Here is a 21,883-nt window from a genome sequence, read left to right as displayed (position 1 = left end):
GAGCTCGGTAAAGGCCAGCGTTTGAGACGCCGTTCTGGGTGGGGTTGTGGGTACACAGGCCTGTTCAGCCAGGTGGCTCCACTTCTGTCTGGGACACCCCCAGGATGGCCCGCCAGGGGGCAGAGGACCCCAGGATGACTGATGTGGGCCCAGCACGGGAGCCTCCTGCTGTTCTGCAGCCCAATGCTGAAGGAAGGCGGGAGTTCCCAGGATAGGCCTCCCTCTGGTGGTGGCAGAGCTGGAGCCCTGGCTGCCCCAGGGATGCGGGTGGCTGCAGGTTCCCCAAGGTCAAGCCCAGAGGTTCTCCTCTGAGGACGGAGCTGTGAGTGGGCGTCCTTTTCTGTTCCACTGGAGTGCTGCGCAGCCCTAGGGAGGTGGCCCAGCCTCTCTGAACCTGTAGTTGGCTCCTGTTCTACAACATGGGAGATGGGAGGGAGTTCTGATCACCCCAGTCTGGAAACTCTGTGGGACCTGAGAGAGGTCACCAGGTTGAAGGAGCCATCCAAAGGCCTGCTGCCCAGGAATCAGGACCCGCCTCTGCTGCCCTGGGGCGTGGGGATCGGCGGCCTCAGGGAGCCAGGGTGCTGGGTGGCTGGGGCCCCTCCCAGCCCCTCCCTAGGTTGCTCCCTCCACCTCCAGGGACTCCAGCCCCACCCCGCCCTGGGGCCGCCCTCCTCCTGCCCAGCTGCACCTGCAGCCTCCTGGGCCCGGGCTGCTCCCGCAGGGCCTCAGCTGATGCTCCCTGCTCATCGGGTCCTCGGCAGGAGGGAGGGTGGGAGGATGTGGGTCCTCCATGCCTGCGATGTGGCCTGCTGCTGCCTGCCCATCTGGGGGTCACCCACTTAGTGCATGAGGCCACCACAGGTGGGCCCCACCTCCCAGAGCCCTGGCCTACAGGGGGAGCTGGGCAGCTGGAGGAGCAAGGCCACCGCAGGGCTTCACAGCGCCACCTGTCCTCATGTGGGACTCAATCAGCACAGTAGCATCTTCACCACCCGCCCCGCCCCAGACACTCATCCTGGTTGTCCACCCCATCCCGAGACCTCTCCCTTCCTCCTTCCTCCTCCTGGGCAGCCCTGTAGCCACCCTGCATCCTCCACTGGCCCCCTCCCCCCCCACTCCCACCCATCCCCTGCCCCCCATCCCCTCAGGGCCTGGCTGCCCACGCGCCCACACCATCCTGAGCTCAGGAAGCCGAGCAGGAGGACCCGGAGGCCCGGCTCCTGCAGCTCAGGCCTGGGCTCCCACCTCCCTTGGGGGGAGAGGGCCCTGGGGCGCAGAGTGCCCAGGCCCCGTGGAGCCTGCCGAGGCCGGGCCCCTGCAGCCTGTTCCCCGGGTCCTCCTTCTCTGGCAGTGGGAAGGGCAGAAGAGGAGGCTCGGGAGGTGGACAGGGCTGTGAGCCGAGGGCCAGGTGGACCCGAGCACGGGCCTCCACGCCTCGCCGCCCTGCTGTGCCCAGCTGCCTCTGTGGGAAGGAGCCCTGGGCGGCAGGGAGGCTTAGCTCACCCACCCTGGGCTCCGTGGGGTCCTGGAGTGCTTGGGACAGGGGCGGGGTGCAGCACCCAGGCCCCCAGGAAACGTGTGGCCCCCACCTCCCTGGCCCCAGCCTCGAGGGCGCCAGACTGGAAGGCCAGGGCACAGACACGGTCAACCTGGGGCCAGGCCTAGGGAGGGCTGCTGAGGCAGGGAGGCTGCTACGCGGCAGGGGTCTGCGGGCGGACGGGCCGCTCCCTGGAGGTGGAAGTGGTGGGGCTGAGCCAGGCCCCTCCTCTGTCCACAGCTCATGGCTCCCACCTCCCTCTGGTCAAAGCCCAGGTCCTCCCTGTGGCCCGTCTCCCCCTGCCTCCCTCCTCCTCGCTCTCCGCTGCAGCCTGCGGGCTCTCCCTGAGCCACAGCCCGCCAGGCCGTCCTGCCCCCCTCGCCTCTGCACCCCCTCGCTCCTGGCTTGGAAGAGGCTGAGCCCCGGGCGGGCGGGCGGCCCTCAGGAGCTCAGGCCAGGACTGTGAAGGCGGAGCCAGGCCCAGAGAGCAGGCCGCTGCAGGAAGGCCCAGTGGCCACTGCCAGGGCAGGGCTCCGGGGGTGCTGGGGACACAGGGCCAGGCCACCCTCTGGTGGCATCAGGGGCCCTGCAGGGTGCTGCCCAGGGACACCCCAGCTGTGACAGTCACCAGTGCCCCAGACCTCATGCCCTGGGGAACACTTGAGCCACCCCCCTCGCTGTGCCCTGCTGGGCGCGGAAAGAGGCTCAGGCAGCCGAGCGGAAGCAGAGCTTGTTTAATCTTTATACACTTTTTTCTTTTTTTTGCCTTTTATTGAACCTTGTGGCCCCCCATTTTCTTTTTTTTTGCATAGGGAAACAACAGAGTACAACAGCCAGAGTCACCTCCCGCAAACGGGCGGCGCGTCCGCAAACCAGAACCGGTACCAGGCCACGGCGGGGCACGAGTCAGCCCGCGGGGCGCTCTGTCCCTCGCTCCCCGGCCGGGGAGGGACTGGGCGGCAGTGGCCACAGGCTAGCCGGAAGCGTCCGCGTGGTTCCGAGCAGGGGTGTGAGCGTGTCCTCGGGTGTGCCACAAGCAGAAAGCAAGGGACAGACTACTGTCCTGCTGTGAGCAGATCCAAAACCAACCCGAAAACTCAGAAAACCTCCGAGGCAAAGAGGGAGAGGGTCCCCAGAATCCCCATCCCAAACTACAGGGACAAAGGAGGGGGACAGAGAGAGAGAGAGAGAGGGGGAGATAGAGAGGGACGGGGGGGGGGGAGAGGGAGGGAGAGACGGAGAGAGACAGGGACAGAGAGCGAGCGAGAGACAGGCAGAGACAGAGATGGGGAGAGAAAAGGAGAGACAGAGAGACGCAGTGGGGGGGGAGGGACAGAGGAGGAGAAGGGCCCAGAGGGAACTGACCCTCTCCCTGCCCCTGTCCTGTCCCCCAGCGCGCTCTTGGCCAGGTGAGGGGCAGGCAGGGGACAGGGGTGGGCTGGGCCCCCTGCTCTTGAGGGGCTTTGGCTTCTGGCTGGGCTCAGGGTGGAAGAAGGGGGCTCACGTGCATTTGGGGAGTGGGCTTTGGGGCTCCTGTGGGAGGGGCCCTGCCCAGGCCGCAGGTGGGGTGGAGGGGGGCCGGGTCCAGGTGGAGGGAGGCGGCCCCCTCTCCAGCCTGCCCTCCTTCCCAGCCCCGGGGCCGGGCTGGGGGACGCCGGGCGGGGAGGGGCCCAAAGCCGCGGCAGCAGACCGTGAGGCACTGCGCGGAGTCTGGTTTGGTATCGAGGGCAAGGGGTTCTGCTGGCGCAGCTTTGGGGCTGCCTCCGCCTGCCCCGGCCGCCCACCGCGCCCCGCTTCCCACGCTCGCTCTCTTGGGGACAGGGTACCTTAGAGGGGACTCAGGGCATCCCAGGGAGAGGAGGAGCTGGATCCAGGATGGATCTCACTCCCAGCACGAGCGGGCAGCCGGGCAGAGGACCCGGTGCCCCCTGCAGCCCACAGTCTGCACTGGGTCCGAGGACCTCAGGCGCCTGAGAGGCCGGAGCGGGGAGGGCTGGCATGCTGTCCCCCAGACCTTGGGGAGACAGTGTGCAGTGGCCATGGTGTGGTGGGGATGTGCACAGGTCCCGCGCCGGGAACAGTGTGGTGGCAGAGGCTGCCACCACCTGCCGGGGAGCTATCACCCAAGGTGGCGGTCCTTCGGCCCCAGGTCCTCCCTGTTCCTTTGGGCATTCCTTTGGGATCTGATTGTCCAGCCTGTGTGTGGCTCTGGACCCAACCTGGGCAATGGGCCCCTGCATGCCTCTCCCCCAGACCCATGGGACCAGGCCACCCCCTTGTGGCCTGGCCAGCCGGGTAGCGAGGGCTCCACCTGGGGAAAGGGGGGGCAACTGGTCTGAGTGGGCCCCAAGGGCCGCCTGAGGGGCCTGGCCTGGCTGTGGCTGTGAGGGGACAGTGGGCTGGGGAGAGGACCTGCCTGGGAGATGCCAGTCTCATGCAGGAAAGACAAACCACCCCCCAGCCCCCACAGGACAAAGACACCCACCCTGTGCCCGCCACAGGCCAGCAGGGACACTGGCTCTCAGTGTGCGGGGGCCAGCCACTGTGGCTTTTCTGAGAAGCAGGGCAGTCTGAGAACCTGGTGGCCCCAGGACAGTGCGCTGCCTGGCATGGACCCTCCTGCCACCCTCGTGAGGGCCTGAGAGCCGTCTGTGGCTGGGGCCCGGGCGGTGCCCGCGGCTGTCTTCCTGAGGGGTGTGCTGAGGCACGAGGCAGCGGAGGGCAAGACGGTCCCGGGGACCATGCCCCCCACTCCGGCTGCCCCTGCCCCCAGGTGACACTCAGGAGCAGCACAATGAAAAGCCAGAGACAGCAAGGTCAACCGTGAGCCCAGGCCTAGGATGGTCCCTAGGGGCAGCCAGGCCAGTCGGGCTGTGTCCTGGAGCACAGGTGGCTTTCTGGAGGGAACAGGATGAGTCATGCAGTGCTCGAGGCCAGTCCTGGGGCCTGAAGGCAGGACCCTCGGGACCCTCCGCCTGGTGACCTGTGTGGGATGCCTGGGGGGGAGTGGGGGGCCCAGGTCGGAGACTCCTGCCCATGTGGCTGCCCACTGACCACCTGGCTACTGTCTTAACTTTGGTCAAGAAAGAGCAAAAGGAACTGTAAATGAGGGGGGGGAGGGAGGGGAGAGGGGAGGGGAGAGAAAGAGGACAGAGAACGCAGGTCAGGGACAAGCGACAGCCTGGTGACCACCGGGGCCAATTGAGGCTCGTGACTCGGTGCCCTGGTGGCTGCAGTGCCCTGCGGCCCTGGCCGGGCCAGCTGACCGGGGACGGGTGTTGCATAGAGTTGCCTTTCTGTGCGCTGCGGCCGGCACCCTCCTGCTCACAGCTGGAAGACGGAGCTGGGCAGAGCCCCCGAGGCTGGTCCTTTGGTGAGAAGGTGGGGTGCAGGTGGGGAAGAGGAGGTGCCCTGGGTGGGGCAGCAGTCCGACCCTGGCCAGGTGTGCATCGGGGGCGGGAGGGTCCACCTGCAGGCTGCAGGCGTGGCTGGCCTGTGCCCGGCGTGGGAAGTCCTCCCTGGGCCAGGGCAGGGACTCAGATGACCCTTGTGGACCCTGGGCCTGGGCTGGGGTGGCAGAGGTGAGCACCAGGGAGCCCCGGTGCAGCGGAGCCGAGGAGCCGGCCAGGCGGGCAGGGCGCAGACCGAGGGACAGCCGCGGGCCTGCTCAGAGCTTCTCTTCTTTAAAAAAATCTTCTTATTATTTTTTTTTTGTTTTTTTTTTTTTGTTTTTTTTTTACAAATAGAAGTACACCCCGTGGACTGTATCCGTCCCGTGGCCTGACTACGCGTGCACACATGCAGCTGAGAGCCGAGACTGTAGAGTAATACTTATTCTCCGAGGCAAGGCACATCATGTGGTAGAAACTTCGTGCAAATTAGGAAACATGGAACTTTTTAAAGGGTTTTTTGATTTTTTCAAGAGGGGGCCGGGAGGCGGAGGGACAGAGCCAGGTATATCTGCCATGCAGGCGCCACCGTGGGCGACGCCGGAGCCGGGCCGCGGGGTCCTAAGCACCATGCAAAGTAGGTAAAGAGCTGGTTCTGTGCGCCCCGACCCCAGGTCGCCTGAGCGGCCCCTCCCCACCCCCACCCTGGCTGAGACGCTTCCAGATGCCTCTGCTTTCCCCGAGAGTGGCCCACGCTTTGGTCCCCAAACGGTCACCCAGTGGAGGGGCCCTGAGGATGGACGGACGGACAGACAGAGGGACCAAGGGTTCGAGGCTGAGGATGGCAGGACCCTCTGGGCAAAAGGGGGGGGGTCAGCAGAAGGGTCTTTCTCCAAGTGACCAGCAGGTTGGCCAAGGCCCCGGGGCCAATTTGGGAGGAGAGTCTGGAAGCTGGGGTGGGGGAGACGGTCGGGGCAGTGTGGGGTGGACGGGCCTGGAGGCCGTCCTGCATGATGGCTTTGGCCCGGGGCGGGGCGGGTCTTGGGGTTGTCCCCAGCGCCAGGCATGAAGGATGTCAGTTGGGATGTGTGGGCCAGAAGGGGTCCTTGCGCTGGGGCTCAGTGGCCCCCAAACACACAGCACCGCCATCGAGGCCCCACGACAGCAATCCTAGGAGGGGACGGTGGGACGGCTGGGCCGGGGTCAGGTTCCCCAGCGCCCAGCTTAGTGTTTTGGAGCAGCTCAACGGAAACGCATAGCGGATGAGAGGTCCTTGGGCTGCAGGTGGAAGCCCAGGCCTGTCCCCAGAGCCCTCCGCCCAGGCCTGCTCCCCTTCCAGGTGGCTCTGCACCTCCCCTTGTGGGACGTGAAAGTGCACGGGGTCCCTGGGGGCGCAGGCACGGGCTGCTCCAGGTGTAAGGCACTGGCGAGGAGGCGGGGCCTGCCCAGAGCCCAGCCCGGGGTGCCTGGGGCACGCCCAGCGCAGCCCTGGGGTCCCATCTCTCTAGCTCTGGGGACACAGCAATGAGGGGCCTGTGAGTGGAGGCGGCTGGGAGCGGGGGTGGGAGCCCGGCCACACTGTCCCAGCTGGACATGGGGCGGCCGGTGGGGATCAGGCACTTAAACCACTCTCTGGCCTCCGCCTGGGGACAGGGAGGCCCTGCGGCCCCTCCACTCAGCCTGGCCCACCCCGTCCTCAGAAAGTGCGTCTCCTGCTGTGCGCGGACTCCTCCCTGGGTGCCGGGCGGGCGGCGGGCAGCGCCGGGCCGGGCGGGCTAGGGTCTAATTGCATAGAGACTTCTCCTCCCGAGGGCCGAAGGCAAGTCCCCAGCACAGCAGGGCCAGGCAGGTCCTCGGGGGGTCTGGGAGGGCGTGGCCAGCCTCAGGGCCCGCCTGGGCTCCCCCAGTGCCCGCCTGGCGTCCTTCCTTGGTGAGTGCCAGCGATGGACCCCTGCCACATCCAGGGCCTCCCCACTTTGCTCTGCAGCCCTTCCCACTCGTCCGCCCACCGCACCCTCCGTCAAGGTCTCTGCTGCCCGAGGCTGGGGTCCTTGCTGACCCCTTCCCGCCAGCACCTGCCTCCCCTCTTTGGCAATCACCATCCACAGAGGGGGACTGGCCGGGGTCCCCTCGCTGGTGGCGGTGGCGCAGGCCCAGGGGGAGGTGGCCTTGCTGGGCGTTGCCCGTCCGTTGGCCCTGGCCACAGGCGCCAGGTTGTGCTCACCTGGTCTCTGGGCAGCGCTGGTGCCACGGGGCAGCGGGTGGCCGAGGAAGGAGATGAATAACTTAGGGAGACCCTGTTGCGGCCTCCCGCGGGCCGCGGGGCGTCGGGAGGGCACGGTGTGTCTCTCGTCCTCCTCCCTCGTCCTCCTGCGCCCGTCGGTGCCGTCTTTCGGCCAAGCTGGGAGTCGGCAGGGGCGGTCTTGCTCGCTCTGATTTTCCACCGAGAACGCGGGTGGGGGCCGGTGCCCCGGGTCCCCAGGACGATGGAGGAGAGGCGGGAAGAGACCTCTGTTATCCCAGGTACCAGGACTGGGCAGCGCGGGGAGAGAGAGAGAGAGGGTCAGGTCCTCCTGGCCTGGCCTGCCCGTCCACGCCTGCCCCCGGCCCCTGCACCAGCTGCCAGAGACGGTTCCAGCCAAGGCGGACTCACGATCACGGGGACAGCGCCAGCACAGCCCGGGCACGTGGGGCGGAGCGAGAGTGTCCCCAGGGCCCTGTCACCCGGGTCCAAGCTGCCCTGCGCTCTGATTGCTTGCTCCCGTGACCTCAGCCTGGAGCAGCAGGAAGGGACGGGGCTCCTCCTGGCCCCCACCCTCCATCGCAGAGGAGCGGCCGGCCCAGGCCCCGGGACGGAGGCCGTCCACGCTGCGGACTGTGTTTCCCATTCAGTGACCCCGAGACCTCCAGGCACAGGGCTCTTCCCTGCCCGTCCACAGAGTGGGGCCCAGGAATCAGCTGTCCTGCCCAGGTGACCACGTGAGGTGGCTGGGCAGGGGACTCAGGCTGCAGGGCCCTGGGTCTGGGCTCACTGTCCTGGACAGAGGCCCCAGGTCCCCTCCCTTGGCAGCTTGCCTGAGGAGCCCCCTGCACCGCCCGGGGCGGTGGGCACTGCAGACAGCCCCCCGTCCCCACAGACCCCTGCCCAGGAACAGGCTCTGCCCCATGTGGGCAGCTCTCCCTCAGGGCCCGGCCCCTCCCTCCTTCCCTCTGAGGCTGGGCGGGTGCCCCAGGGAGTCCCAGCCCCTCCAGCAGGCGGCCGGCCTCTCCTGAACCCGCACCATGGCTCTGGCCCCCACCTCCAGCCAAGTTCAAGTTCATCTCGGCCATTACCTCATGTCTGGTTTCCGTTGGCAACCAGACAGGCTCTGGGCGTGACCCTCCCTCCCTCCTCCCACCCCTCTGGCTCTGCCTGGCTCCAGCTCTGGACAGGACGGGGTGACCTCGCCTCTGCCCCTCCCACTGCAGCCTGGCTGTGGCGGCCACTGTGGTTGGCCCTCTGACCCCAGCTGCTCCTCCGCAGAGCCGGGTGTGGGGAGCCCGAGGGGCTCTGCAGTCTGGGGTGGAGGAGGGGCGGTGAGCGAGGGCCAGGCCTGCGGGAGGGGTGGAGGGCGCAGCCTCCTGGAGTGGCCAGCAGGGGAGGCGCTGACCCTGCACCACGGCCCTCCCCACGCCCACCCCCAGGTCTGGCTCCAGGCTGCTCCCCTGGGGACTGGCCAGCTAGGGCAGCGCTGCTCCCAGGACACGAGGGGCCCTCTGCCCCCCAAGGTCTCCCAGCCACGCGGCTTCCCCTCAGTGCCCGCCACCTTCCTCCGACCCTGACCCGGCTGGCCGCCCACTAGCGTCCTCCAGGGCTCCCACGCCCCAGGTGAAGCCCACGCTGCCTCAGGCCAGCTCGGCCCCGGCCGCCCCTCGTTCACGGCGTCTCCCGAACCCGTGCTGCCACCTCCCCTGGCCTCCGCTGCCAGCCACCCCGGGGACTGCCAGCCCTGTCCCGCCCTCTCCAGGTCCTCCCAGGGTCCAGCCGGCAGGAGAGGATGGACAGGGGAGAGCCCAGGCACCATCTGGCCGCCTCGGCCTCCTTCCCGGCTCAGGGCTCAGGCGGTGAGGCTGCAGGTGGCGCTGCCCAGAGGCAGTCGGTCAGAAAGCTTCGTGGAAGGCAGAGGCTGACCGTGGAGGCCGAGCCGCCCGCTCCTCATCAGCTTTCATTTCTGAAGCAGGGGGACATCCCCGGGCTCCTGGGGGCAGGGCGCTAGGTGGCACAGCCAGGGGATGCCAGGCTCCGTCGGCACTGGGCGCAGGGGCGACTCGCTATCGGGCTGGAGGGAGTGTAGGGAAGTCCTGCTCTTTGTCCCTCAACGGCTCTCTGGGAGGTGCTTAAGGCCAGAGGAAGAGACTGCGGTCCCCAGGACCCCTCAGCTCCTACGAGCCGCCTGCCGCCCTCAGCTGCGTGCCTCCCCCTCTGCTGGTTCCCTGGGAGAGAGGCTGGGTGGAGGCTGGGGAGGCCCCAGGGGCACAGCTGGAGTCACACAGGGCCCAGGCGACCAGGGTAGAGGGACGCTCCTCTCCCAGCTGGGGGCTCGGGTGGCTGGGGGTCTGGGCACGGGGTCTGCACACGACCAGCTCTGCAGAGCTGCGCTGCCCTGAGCTGGCTCTCTGTGGCCAGGCCTGCGAGGCCGGGCTGTGGCCACCACTGCTCTTAGCCACAAATCCTGTGGCCTCCTCAGGCCAGGCAGCGGGCCTCTGGGTCCAGCCTGCACCAGCAGCAGAGCAGGCCCCAAGCGGAGGGCAGGTGCAGGGTGCTTGGGCCTGGGGCTGAGGCCTCGCCAGGGCACTTGCTCCTCACCGTCCTGCTCCCTGCCGACCGCCTGGCACACACTCCACCTGGAAGGACAACTGTGTCCTGCCTGACCCTGTCCCCGGTCCTGCTGACCTGCAAGGAGTCCCCTCCTCAGAGCCCGCACCTGCTCCACCACCTGCTGGACTGGTAGGGCCGGGTGGCTGTTCGGGAAGGTCCACCCACCCATCATGGAATGCCCTGGCAGCCAACTCCCTGCCTCTCCCTGGCCAGAGCATGAGAGGGATGAAGGCTGGGGTGAAGGCTCTGGTGTTGAGCTGTGTGACCTCGGGCAAATGGCCTGCCTCTCTGGGCTTTGGTTTCCCCTCTAGACAAATGGACCCTAGTCTCTGTCTCTGGGGCAGGAGATGCCACTGGGAAGCGGTGGGCAGTTCAGGGCTGCTTCACATCCCTGGGTGTGGTGTGCCCTCGGAGGCCGAGGCGGGAAGTCCAGCCTTGCCTGGTGTCCCAAGAAGCCAGTAGCGGGCTCAAGGCCCTGGTGGGCTGCGGGAGGCCGGCCCTGCGCCACAGTGAAGGTGCAGGCCCAGCAGGCGGCCTCTCCCTGAGCCCCCCGCCCCCCGCCGGCCTTCGGCCCCTACCTGTGCCTGATACACGCCCGCGGATCCCTTGGTCCTAATCCCACAAAGGAACGGTTTGCAGGGGACGTGTCGGGCGTAGAGTAGGCTGCAGGGAGGAGAGAGACCGAGAGCCCGTTAGCGAGGGGGCGCGGGTGGCAGAGAGGGTGTCTGTGTACCCGGCTCCCGGGGCTCCGAGCCGCTGGCCCCTGGCTGATCCGGATCCTGGAGAGCCGGGAGTCCTGACTCAAGGGCCAGGGTCCCGGCCGAGGGACGAGCGGGGCAGAGGGAGGCTGTGAGTTACTCGGTGTCCCTCTCGGGCGCAGCCTGTGCCATGAGTGACTGAGGACGCGAGAGTACCACTCCGCGCTGGAGGGCGCGGTGGGCGGCCGGCTCCCGGGTCTATCCTAACTCCCTGGTGGGTTCTGTCACTGCACAAAGGACTCGGCCCGACGGCTGTGGGCCAGGCGGCGCGCTGAGGCCGGACCTGGGAGGTCCAGGGCGGCCTCCCTCGTGGAGGGAGGTGGGGAAGGCGGGGTGCACAGTGGGAGGCGGGGAGGGAGGGCCCTGTGGTCCCCATCTGTGACGCGGTGGCTGCAGGGGCCCAGGGTGGTCCAGCTTTTGCCCCTTTCTGCAGTGCTGGGGTGGACCCAGGGCTCGTGCTGCTGACCACACCCTCACTGAGGTACGCCCCGCCCAGTGCAGTCCCCAGCAAACGCCATGCCCACCCTCTGACGGACAGGCGGCCAGAACTGCGGGGCGCAGGGGCGACCCCACTCCCGCCACCACACCGAGCGTCCTTCTGACCCACGTCACAGCCTGCTCCCCGCAGTCCCCCAGTTAGCACCGTGACCAACCCGTGTGGCTGAGCGGACTGAGGCCACGCCCAGTGGCGTCCCTGAGGTCACACGGGCGCGAGCTAGAAGGGCAGCTCTGACACGCAGCCTGGGCTCAGAGAAGGCCGGGCCCCACGGCCCACCCTGGGGGGCAGGGGTGGCGATGGGCTGGGGTGAGCCGGCCCCCACCGTGAGGAGCCTCGCCCGGGGAGGGAAGGACGAGTGCCTGAAAGGCAGGACAGGCAGTGGGCAGGGGCCAGGCCTGTGGCCCCAGCAGCGCAGGAGGCTGAGGCTGAGGACACGAGTTCAAAGCTGGCCTCAGTGACCCCGTGAGACCCTCCTTATACAGAACACCCACAGGCTGGGGACAGAAAGCGCAGACAGGGCGGGCGGCTGGTGGGCAGGACGGCCCCAGGGTTGCACTTGGCCTTGATGGAGACCGGGCACTAGGGCCTGGGCCTAAGGGGGGCCTGCAGCCCAGAGGGGGTGCACGGCCCTGGCAGGGGCTGTTGTGGCAGGGGAGGCCCCATGGGGGCCACCGTGAGCTCAGGACAGGGACAGGAGTGGCCGGCTGTACTCCAGCGCTCAAGAAGGGCCAGAGGATGTGCTTGGGTGGCCTGGCAGGTGGGGACGGTCGTCGCTAGGTGTGGAACAGGGCCCTGTGTCCAGCCCCGCTGCTGGCGGCCGGCTCTGGGGTTTCAGGTGAAGCCCTGGCTTCCGACGGCAGCCGTGGTGTCTACTTTCCACAGAAGACGTGGGCCGGGTGGCCCTGGGACGCCCGAGTGACAGCATGTCTGTTGCTAGGAGCCCCGGGCACAGCAGGGCTTCTGAGCCCCAGATGGGCTCGCAGGTCCCCCAGGCCACGTGGTGCGGTAAGTGGACCTTGAACTGTGGCCCGGGCCGTGGCTCACTGCTGCCGCCCTGGGTGCCACTCTGGCCCACGCAGGCCATCAGCTGAGCTCTGCTGGGCAGGCGGGGGCCAGGGCCCTGGACAGCCAGCCCCGGGCACTCGCTAGGACAGGCACGGGGCGCGGCGGAGGTGGGGGGCGGCCGGGGCAGCAGCACCTGTGTGGGAGGGCCGCAGCCGCAGCTTGGCCACTTCGTTTAACTGGGGGACAGGGGACGGGTGTCCCTGCGGCCGGGCCATGCTGGAGCTGAGCCCCGCCCGGTCCACGGCCAGGTGGGGTGGTGGGCGGTGGGTCTGAGAGCAGCCCAGGGAGAGCCCCGGGGACAGCGCTCAACAGCGCCTGAGCCCGGACGCGCTGGGTACCCGTGTGGCCTCCTCCGTGTGCCACCCGCAGACCCTCACTCCCCTTCTGAGCCTTGTCACCTCATGCCAGATGCGGCCGGCGCTCTCCTAACTTGTTCCAGACACGACCCATAGAGTGACCTTACCATGAGGACCCACCGACTCCCAGGGCCAAGGTCTGTGGAGTCTCTGCACTGCCCGCGCCGGACCGCCGGCCGCTGCCCAACTGCAGTTCCCCGCGCACTGGGCTGGCGGTGCTGTGGGCCCAGTGGGGCCCGGCGGTGCCTGGCGGTGCCCGCAGACCACCCACTCGGCCCAGCCCGACGGACGCGGGGAAGGCCACACTTGCGTTGGTAAAGCCGATGGAAGTGGAGGTGCTGCGCCGCCAGGCGCCAGGGTCGCCGGTGGCCACCCCGAAGCCACGCCCACCACTCACCGGTCCAGGCTGCTGGCTGGCTGGGTCGCAGGCCAGCGAGACGAGATCTTTGAGGGGGTCCTGGGGGTTGAGATGAGGCGGGTAGCGGATGGCCGTGTGGGGGAAGTAGGTGGAGGCCGTCTGCGGCAGGATGGACGTGGTGGGGAAGTGCAGGGCCGAGGACGGGTGGGGACTCCGGGCGATCCCTGTGGAGACAGCAGGAGGCAGGGGTCACGGGCAGGGCTGCTGGGCTGAGGGCATGGGCCCCACCTGCTTCCTGGTGCTCGATGACAGGCCGCGATACCACAGGGCCAGGCAGCACCCGCCCGGGCCACCCAGCTGCATCCTCAAGTTCACGGCCCCTGGGAGCCCAGAGGCGTCTTGTCTTGTCCCCAACTTATTTTTTTTTGCAGGGCTGAGATGGGACCCAAGCCCCGCGCACGTCTGCGAGTCCCCCGCCACCCGCTGCGCCCTTTTATTTGGGGGCGGAACGCCACTGATTGCTGAGTCTGCCCTGGAGCCGCTGTCCTCCCGCCTCGGCTCCTGAGCAGCCGGGATGACCAGCGGCTCCGGCGCCCGGCTCCCAATGCTCCAAACAGAGGGTGTCAGCGTGACCTGGAAGACGGGTCACCTGCCTGTGACCACCAGCAAGCAGGTGGCCACCCCGGGGTTGGAGCCCAGGCCACCTGGTCCCTTGTCCACCTGACGTGGGCCTCGGCAGGGCCTTTCCAAAAGGGCCAGAGGATAGATCTTGTTAGGACTGACGCGGAGCCGGGGCCGGGGCTCCCTGCACCCACGAGGGGCCCTGGGTGCTGTCCTCGCTCCCAAGGCAAAGGCCCCGCGTCCACCTGCAGCTAACAGTACAGCCTGGGGCCGGGGGCTCTGTCCCTCGGCTGGCCCTGGAGGGGGAACCCGGGCAAGGCCCGTCTCCACGCAGGACGAGCCGGCCCCACAGTGCGCTCACGCCTGGAGACCCCCGAGGTCCATGGAGGCCGAGCAGGCTCTGCACCACCCTCCCCACGGGGGACAGGGCACCCGTGGGCTCTGGCTCTCTGAGGTCTGAGAAACAGTCCCCCGAGGGCACCGTGAAGTCCCCTGTCCCCTGGAACAGCCTGCAATTGAGTGCTGTTCGGTGCCCTCGAGAAACTGCAAACGTCACCACGGATTCTAGAACATTCCGTCACCCCTAAGGAAGCCCTGGCCCTCCTAATCCTGCCCCTGCGGGTCCACGTCCCATCTCTGGACTCTGCTGTCCTGGACTCTCCTGTCACTGGGTCACATCTGGTGGCCTGGGTGTCTGGCTCTCACTGAGCTGCAGCTGCCACCTCGCTCCTGCAGATGGGGCCGAGGACCTCCGGGTGCGCGTCCCTACACAGCTCCGTGCCCTGAGCACCTGCTGTGCCGCTGTCACCCGCCCCATAGAGTGGCTTTCCTGTGTGTCCCCGGCTGCCCTGCTCCCAGCCCCAGGGCGAGGGGTCCAGGCCACATGCCCACCACATGTCACGGACAGGAGTGGTCGGCCGGGGCCTCCCTGGCCAACTCCTGGCCCCAGCACGCGGGTCCTGCCCTGTGTCTGCCTCCTGAGGTGGCCCGTGGCCGCCTGGCCAGGTGTGTGGCAGGGACTGGTGCTGGGGGAGCCCTGAGCCTGTTCCAGGCTCCTGCGGGGACAAGCCGTGTGGCCACTGATCCCCCGACCAGTGCGCAAGGGAGTGGGCCGGCAGGGTGACCAGCTGCTGGCCTGTGCCGCTGCAGTGCACGTCCTTCTGTGACCCCTCTCCTGGGGGGACGGTGTGCCCAGGCAGGGCCCGGCCTGGCCTTGGCCTCCCTCTCAAGTCCCTGAGAAGGCCGCACGCAGCCCGCTCCATAGCACTCTGGCCTGGTGGCAGCTTCTGCCTGGTGAGCCAGCGTGTCTGGGGGACACAGGGATAGGACCATGCAGGGCCCGGGGACACAGTGGGGCGAGCCCCAGGCTGAGTCCTCTTGGCAGAGCGGGAACTCAGCCCTGCGCACTGTTCACTACCTCTGTGTTCTCCAGGCTGGAAGGCCACAGCAATGTGGCTCCTGGTCAGACGTCTCGTGGGACTTCCCCGGGGGGGATGGCTCTGAGCAGAGGGCCCAGCACCCCTCCCTGCCGGGGCCCAAGACACTCACCGCTGTGCACGGCGATGACAGGCCGGTGGTGCTGGGTGAAGCTGGACAGTCGGGGTGAGTCCTGGGGGGACGGGCTGTTGAAGGGCGACTTGTCCATCTCTGTCTTCTTCACCGGGGACGAGATGCCTGTAGGGACAGGGATGACAGGTCCAGGGGTCATGCTCCCAGGACCCCAGACCTCCCGAGCACCAGCGCCCACAAGCTCAGCGTGTCACGCCACTTCCTGTCCTGGGGCCAGGAAGCCCACTTCCTGTCGGAGCAGCGAGGCTCGGAGCAGGGTAGGAGGCCCCAGGGTCTGAGGCAGTGGGCGGGCAGCTGGATGCCCACAGGTGGAGCCCAGCACCACCCCCGAGCCAGCGGGGGACACTCTGCAGCCACTAACTGTGCACAGCGGAGCCCGCTCACACCAGAGTGACCGGGTGTGGCGGACACGGGAGCAGCGGGCGGGGCGGGTGGGCAGAGGAGCGCAGGACCCCCACCCGGGGTCTCACCAGGGGGCAAAGCAGAGACAGGGGAGGGTCTGACAGGCGGGCTCCAGGCTCAGGGCACCCGCTGGCCAGGGCGCCTCCTGGTCTCTGCTCCCACGGCCACAGCACGGCTGCCCCTGGTGGCCGCGATACTGCTGTGAGCCTGGGGGTGGGTGGCAGAGCCGGGGGACTGGTGGAGTCCGCGCCTGTGGGGCAGGGGGGCCATGGCCTCAATGGAGGCTCCTAGGAGGCCCAGCAATGGACGCCCGCAGGATGGACCACCCAAGAGGCCCTCTGCCCACCTGGACACCACAAGGGATACTAGCCGAGGGCGGCTAGGAGCAGGGCCTGGGCTCACCCAGGGCCAGGAGTGCCCGGGGGGCCCAGAGGGCATGGGCAGGGGCCTGCAGGACGACAGGGCATGGACGGAGGTGTGGACGGCCCTGCCCCGTGGCCTCCAGAGGGTGACGGCACTGCCCGGCGTCCCCGCCTGCCCAACACGCGTCGGGCGCCCTATCCCGGCAGCTGCCCCGGGACCCACAGGCTGGCAGGGCTCGCTCACCAAGCCACTGCGTGCCCCGCAGCCTGGGCAGCACCGGCTGTCCAACAGACCCCACCGCACCCCTTGGCCCAGACGCTCTGGGTGGACATGCCGCCACGGGCCCCAGGGTGTAATGGGAGTTCGTGTACCAGCGTCCCCATGGGATGCCACTGGGTTCCTTTACTAAAGAGGCCCCACCTGTCTGCCCCGTGGCAGGCCGGTCTGCTTGCTGCCGGGCCTGTGGGTCCACACAGGCCCAGGACCAGGCAGGCAGGGACGTGGGTGACGCACGGCAACCGGACGGCACCTGGCCCTGCTGCAGGGGGCCAGCGTCCCACTCCTGGCAGGGCTCGGACCCCGCCCAGCGTGGCCCCCGGGCCTGGCACTGGGCGGTTCTCGGGGGCACCCGGGCACTGTAGGTGCTGGGCAGGGTCCCCAGGCCAGGCACTCTCCAACTGCTGCCAACATGTCCCCAGACATGGCCAGGCCCCTGGGGACAGTGTCACCCAGGTGGCCCTTCTGGTGGCGGCTCCCCCCCTTCCCCTGTGGGGGGTGACGGGGGCTCCCCTCCTCCGATTGCCCTCTGGCTGGTGCTCGCTCTGGGCCTCCCTGAGGGACGAGGGACACGGGGGCAGCGGGCAGGCTCCCCTTCCTCTGCACGGCCCGCCTGAGCTGGAAGTGGGGGGCCCAGGGAAGCTGCACCCCCACCCCTGCTCTGACCTGGGGGGTGTGACCTGGGGCAGGCTCCGTTTAAGGTCCCGATCCGGAAGAGGTGACCACAGGAGCCTGAAGACGGCACAGAGCAGGCTCCTGTCCACGGCCCCAGGCACGTCGACTGAGAGGCCCGGGGGCAGGACCTCGGCCCCCCACCATGGGGACTCCTGGGCCCGGCCAGCACCACCTCACAGGGGGTTTCAGGCAGGGATGTGAGGGGCGTGGCCAGTGAAAGGGAGCCAGTGGGCAGCGACAGTGCTCGCCGAGGTCTGCCTCCGGTGTCCCCTGTGAGAAGCCTGCGGCACAGGATGCCCACAGCAAGCCTCCCTGGCTCCCCTGGAAGCTAGGAATGGCGCCTGAATGCCTCCTGGGCACAGGGACAGCAGGAAGAGGCTCAAGGCCACTTCTGAAAAGAGCAGCTTTTTCTCTTTTTTTTTTTGGTATCGGGGATCAAGCCTCTCCCTTGACCTATGCGCCCAGCCTCTTTTATTTTTTGACAGGGCCTTGCCAAGTTGCTGAGGCTGGCTTCACACTTGTGATCCTCCTGTCTCAGCCTCCTGAGTCACTGGGATCATAGGCCTGCACTACCACACCTAGCTGGAGTGCACTCCTGATGGCTGGAGCTCCAGTAGTGATCTTGGACCATGAGGTGGAAATGAAAACTATGCTGAGTAGAATCCCAGGCAGGAGCCCGAGTCCCTTGTCACTCTTGCCCGGGTATGCCAACAGCTGGACATTTACCTGAGAGAGAAAGGGACTGTCCTTTGGGTTTGCTCTCTCTTCCAAGCAAACCTAAGCTTATTAAAGGGCCTTTCTAGAACCCAGCCTGACACACAGGGACCCAGACGCTGAACCAACCCTAGGACCAGAGAGACAGGGCTCCCCGGGGCTGCAGGGCTGCGGTCGTCCACACGGTGACAGGAGGGCCAGACCCACAGGTCCAGACCCTGGGCTGATCCCAGCAAGACACCAGCCAGCGCAGGGCACCTCGCCCACCTCCTCCCGCTCTCCGCAGGCCCACCCCGGGGGGGCGGCACTGAGGCCGGGCGGTGGCAGGCCGGGGGTCCCCCCCGGGTCCCTCCCACACCGGGAGGACCTGGAGCTCCGGCCCGAGACCACCGTGGGGTGGGTCAGCTGAGGGTCTGGGGCGCCAGAGGCCAGCCCACGAGGGAACCTTCCAGCAACGGGCCTCTGGACGAGGGCTGCGGGGGCAGGGACCCAGAAGGGGACCTCGGAGGCAGCCAAGTGACCCCGAGGAGCCGCTGCCCAGTCCCAGGAGACACGTGGACTGAGGAGGGCCCTAGGAGGCCCCCGCCCACAGGGCTCGCTTCGGGAAGGGACGCCACGGGAACGGAGGCCCGTGCAGGACGACAGCCCCGACGGCCCGAGTCCCGCGGAGGACCCCAGGGCGCAGGGATCTCTGCACCACAGGGGAGCCCACAGGGCGGCACTGCCGGTCCTTCCGGGATAGCAGGGAACCGCACAGCTGCGGGAACTCGTGAACCCGGATTTACTTCCGAAGCACGCTGCCGGCGCGACCACAACTCCCAGGAGGCTCCGCGGCCCCGGGTCGACTTCCTGACCCGGCGCGCGCGCAGTGCCTGCCGGGATACGTAGTCCTGGCCGCTGTCACCCGACCGGAAGGCCGGCTCGGTCCCCGTCTCCAGCCCTACCTCCTTCCATGTCCTCCGTCCAGTTGCGGCTGCTACTCGTAGGAGAGCTGGGTGAAGTGTAGTAGTCGCCGCCGGGGCTCGTGTCTACGTCCTCCTCCATCGAGCCCGACTTGTGTCGCTTACTCCTAACGAGCGAGGGAAAGGGAGGCCAGTTACCATGGAGACGCAGGGAGGCTGGGCAGACGGCTCTTTCCGGCTTGAAGGGGCGGGGCGCGGGAGGTGCTATCGCGAGACTTCACAGGAGCCGGCCTGCGCCGGGCGCCAGGGACACCTGTTGCGACCTGCCTGCGAGTGACGGGGCCACCTGGGGCGACGGGGCGGCTCGGCTCGGCTCCTCCTGGCAGGCAGCCCGCCCCGTCGTACCCAGCCCCACTTTGCAGATGGGGCACGTCCCATCTGGGGCCCCAGGCGGGGTTTTGAGGGATGAGTAGGAGTTTGTGTGTTCCAGCGGAGAGTGGGGGCCGCCGCTGCGGGCCCGGGAACCCCGCAGGGGAGGGCCTGGGCGCTCACCCGCTGGACGAGGTGCTGGGCAGCGTCCTTCTCATGCCCGTGCTGGCGGGATTCAGGTCGTAGGCCAGGTGCCCCTGCAGCTCTCCCAGAGAGAAGTTGGGTCCTGTCCCGGTCACCACAGGTGCTGCCCAGGGCAACAGAGGAGAGTGAGGGAGGGAGGGAGGGAACCGTTTGCCCTGCAGGGCGGGCACCACCCAGTGGCCAGCCCCAGGGGGACGCCTTCCTCAATTGGCTTGGCCATCAGCTCGGCCAGAGTCTGCCTTCTGTGCACCAGCAAACCGAGGCCATGGGCGGAGGCCAAGGCCGCCTGGGAGGCAGAGGAGTAGCCAGGGCTGGAGGCCAGGCTCTGTGGATCTGGTGGGGGGGCACTGGCCAGCGCTAAGATCAAAATGGGGGTGTCCAGCAGGCCCACAGGGAAGGCAGGGGACAGGGCTGGGTCTCTGGGGCCTCCTGCCTAGAGTTTCTCCAGATCCTCTGCCTGGCCTTCCGGTTCTGGCTTCTGGGGAGGGGGCCTGTCACCAGGACCTTGGGCTCTGGGAAGGGCACAGCCACCTCCTGTCCTGGCAGTCTTAGGTTGGTGACAGGGAGCAGAGGAGGGTGGTGGGCTCTTCTCTGATGCCCCCTTCCCTCTCCAGGTCCCATCTCAGGGCCCACGGGGACACTCACTCCGGGACACTTGGATGAGCTCGGTGACACTGAACACGCCGGAGGTGACAAAGCTCTCCTGGAAGTCAGTTGTGTCTGGAACAGGGAGATGGTGGGGTCAGTAGGCGGTGGGCCAAGCAGGCCTGTCTGCTACCCTCCATGGCTGGCCTGAGCCAGGGCCCCTGCAGCGGGTGGGGAGCCCGGGCGTGGCTCAGGCTGCCCTGGTCAGCGAGGCCCGGCTCCCTGGTGGGTGACCAGGGGCGTCACACCCCAACCCCAGAGTTCCAGGTCCTCTGTTCTCAGAGACGGAGGGGTGAGCACTCTGACGTGGTCACAGGAAAGCCAGGGTCAGCCCTGGGCCAGCCCCGCCCACCGCCCCTGGCCACGCTGTCCGTGTGGAAGGGGTGCCCAAGTGTGGACAAGAGAGGCGGGAGTGGCAGGCCACATGGGACTCGATGTCCCAGGGCTCTCAGTGGCCAAAACCGGAAAACCACCCAGCGTCCGTGAGTGGGTGCGTGGACACAGTGGCCCATTCACCCGCAGCGTCCTCAGCCAGGGCGGGAGCGAGGTGACACAGTGGCAGCATGGAGAGACCTGAGGACCTCGTGCTCAGCAAGAGCCAGACACACAGACCACAGTGTGTGACCCAGTGACAGGAGAGTCCAGGAGAGCAGAGACGGGACGAGGACGAGGGGCAGGGCTGGGGAGGGCCGGGGCTGTCTGGGGTGAGGAGAAGGTTCTGGAAGGGGTTGGGGTGCCGGTGGCACAGCACTGTGGACGTGCTCAGTGAACCGACTCCACTCTGAAAGGCCGTGAGGTAGGAGGGCTGCCTGGCAGGGGTGCGGAGGCCGGGCAGGTGGAGGCTGGCGCTTGGAGCCAACCCCCGGGTGCAGAGTTGGGTACGGACCTCCCCGTGGGGGGCGAGAGGGGTTCTGTTAAGATTTGCCAGGTGCCAGGAACATGCCCGGTGACACCCTCGGAGCCAAATTACCAGGGTCAGGACGATTCCGCACGGTGCCTGGCCACCTCCCCGAGGGCCGCCGTGTCCCAGGCAGCAGGAGCAGCCCGTGCAGGGCGCCCAGTTGGCACACCCTGGGCACGAGGGCCCCAGCAGCGCGGGGCAGGAGGAGCCAGGGAGGGGCCCTCAGCCCTGGAGGTGGTGGCACTTCCTCTCCCAGCCCCCAGGGGGCAGCAGGGCTGCAGGGAGCGCATGCCGGTGCCCAGCACCCAGCGTGTCCAGGACCCAGCCCTGGCGGCCAGGACCCCGGCCCCTGGCGTGACGTTCCTGCCTGCCATTCGTGGAGCGGGTACTGTGTGCCTGGTGCCCTGCTGGGAGTCTCAGGGACACGTCTCCGGGAGGACGGGTGGTGGCCGCTGAGTGGTGTCCAGGGGAAGCGGCCGCAGCCGTTTCCTGCCGACCCAGCTGGCCGCCGTGTCAGTGCCCCCGCCCTCCCATCCCGGCTTCCTGTTTGTGCAGCGCCGCGCAGCTGTGGCGCAGGGACTCCCTGGCAGGCCGGGAGGACAAGGTTTCCTCCCCAGACGCCCAGGGTCCCCCCGGGAGCAGGCCAGCGCCGTGGCCTCCGCCTCCTGCAGCATCTGGCCTGCAGGGAGGCCCAGGAGGTTGAGGCTGCCGGGAGGAGCAGCCGGGCCTGAGGCTTCCTGGACCCACCAGCCGTCCTCTGCCGCCGGGAGGCCCTGGCCGCTTCCTGCCGTCCACGTCCACCAGGCCCCTCCCCGTAGCTGTCCTGTGTCCTTCCCCTCTGTCACTCCTCCTCCCCGACACTTACTGAGACCCACTGTGTGCCAGGTCCTGTTCTGGACACTGCGGCCCGAGTACGCTCGAGGCAGGGGAGAGCGGGGGACACCTGGCCGTGCCCGTGAGCCCAGCGCCTCAGGGGGCCCAGGCAGGAGGACGGCGGGTTCCAGCCCAGCTGGGGACCGAGCAAGGCCCGGCTCAGACACAACCTCCAGGGCCGCTGGGGCTCCGTGTGCAGCACTCGCCTGGACCTGCAGGCCCTGGCTCTGTCCCCAGCTCCCGAGGCGAGGGGTCAGCAGGAAGGAGAGAAGGCACAGGGCTGTGGCCAGGAGCAGCCCGGGCTAGCAGGGCTGAAGGGCTCAGGAAGACTTCCCTGACAGGGGACCTGGGGGCCCGGAGAGCAGTCAGCTGACCAGGCGGAGGGACAGGCTGTGCGAAGGCGCTGGTGGGCAGGAGGCCGAGGGGGCCCTGGAGGGCTGTGGGCAGAGGTGCCCCTGGCTGCTGTGGGACAGGCCGAGGGGCAGGAGGGCCCCTTCCTGCTCCTAGCCTCTCCGTCCCCCCGCGCAGCCCTGGACCCCTCAGGGC

The 21,883-nt window shown here is 68.3% G+C and overlaps 2 protein-coding genes across 8 annotated transcripts in view; one reads left to right on the top strand and one right to left on the bottom strand.

Annotated features, from left to right (window-relative positions):
• The window catches only part of Smim44 (small integral membrane protein 44), a 49,453-nt gene that overhangs the window by 7,469 nt on the left and 20,101 nt on the right, over positions 1 to 21,883 (top strand). The window lies entirely within an intron of this gene.
• The window catches only part of Nfic (nuclear factor I C), a 51,449-nt gene continuing 31,825 nt past the window's right edge, over positions 2,260 to 21,883 (bottom strand). For 5 of the 7 annotated variants that reach the window (XM_078028304.1, XM_078028291.1, XM_040291124.2 and 2 more), the window contains exons 4-10: positions 19,564 to 19,638; positions 18,898 to 19,021; positions 18,388 to 18,512; positions 14,993 to 15,118; positions 12,863 to 13,047; positions 10,366 to 10,450; positions 2,260 to 7,461 (exon numbers count right to left, since the gene is read on the bottom strand). In XM_078028304.1, the coding sequence (XP_077884430.1) occupies positions 10,400 to 10,450; positions 12,863 to 13,047; positions 14,993 to 15,118; positions 18,388 to 18,512; positions 18,898 to 19,021; positions 19,564 to 19,638 (686 nt within the window). In that variant the 3' untranslated portion in view covers positions 2,260 to 7,461; positions 10,366 to 10,399. The remainder of the gene's footprint in view (positions 7,462 to 10,365; positions 10,451 to 12,862; positions 13,048 to 14,992; positions 15,119 to 18,387; positions 18,513 to 18,897; positions 19,022 to 19,563; positions 19,639 to 21,883) is intronic. The other 2 variants (XM_078028300.1, XM_040291125.2) reach the window with 1 other exon arrangement.

This window comes from Ictidomys tridecemlineatus, chromosome 2 (genome assembly GCF_052094955.1).
Source record: "Ictidomys tridecemlineatus isolate mIctTri1 chromosome 2, mIctTri1.hap1, whole genome shotgun sequence".
Taxonomy (NCBI): domain Eukaryota; kingdom Metazoa; phylum Chordata; class Mammalia; order Rodentia; family Sciuridae; genus Ictidomys; species Ictidomys tridecemlineatus.
The sequence above is the reverse complement of the archived record's forward strand: the minus strand, read 5'-3'. Positions and strand labels throughout refer to the sequence as shown.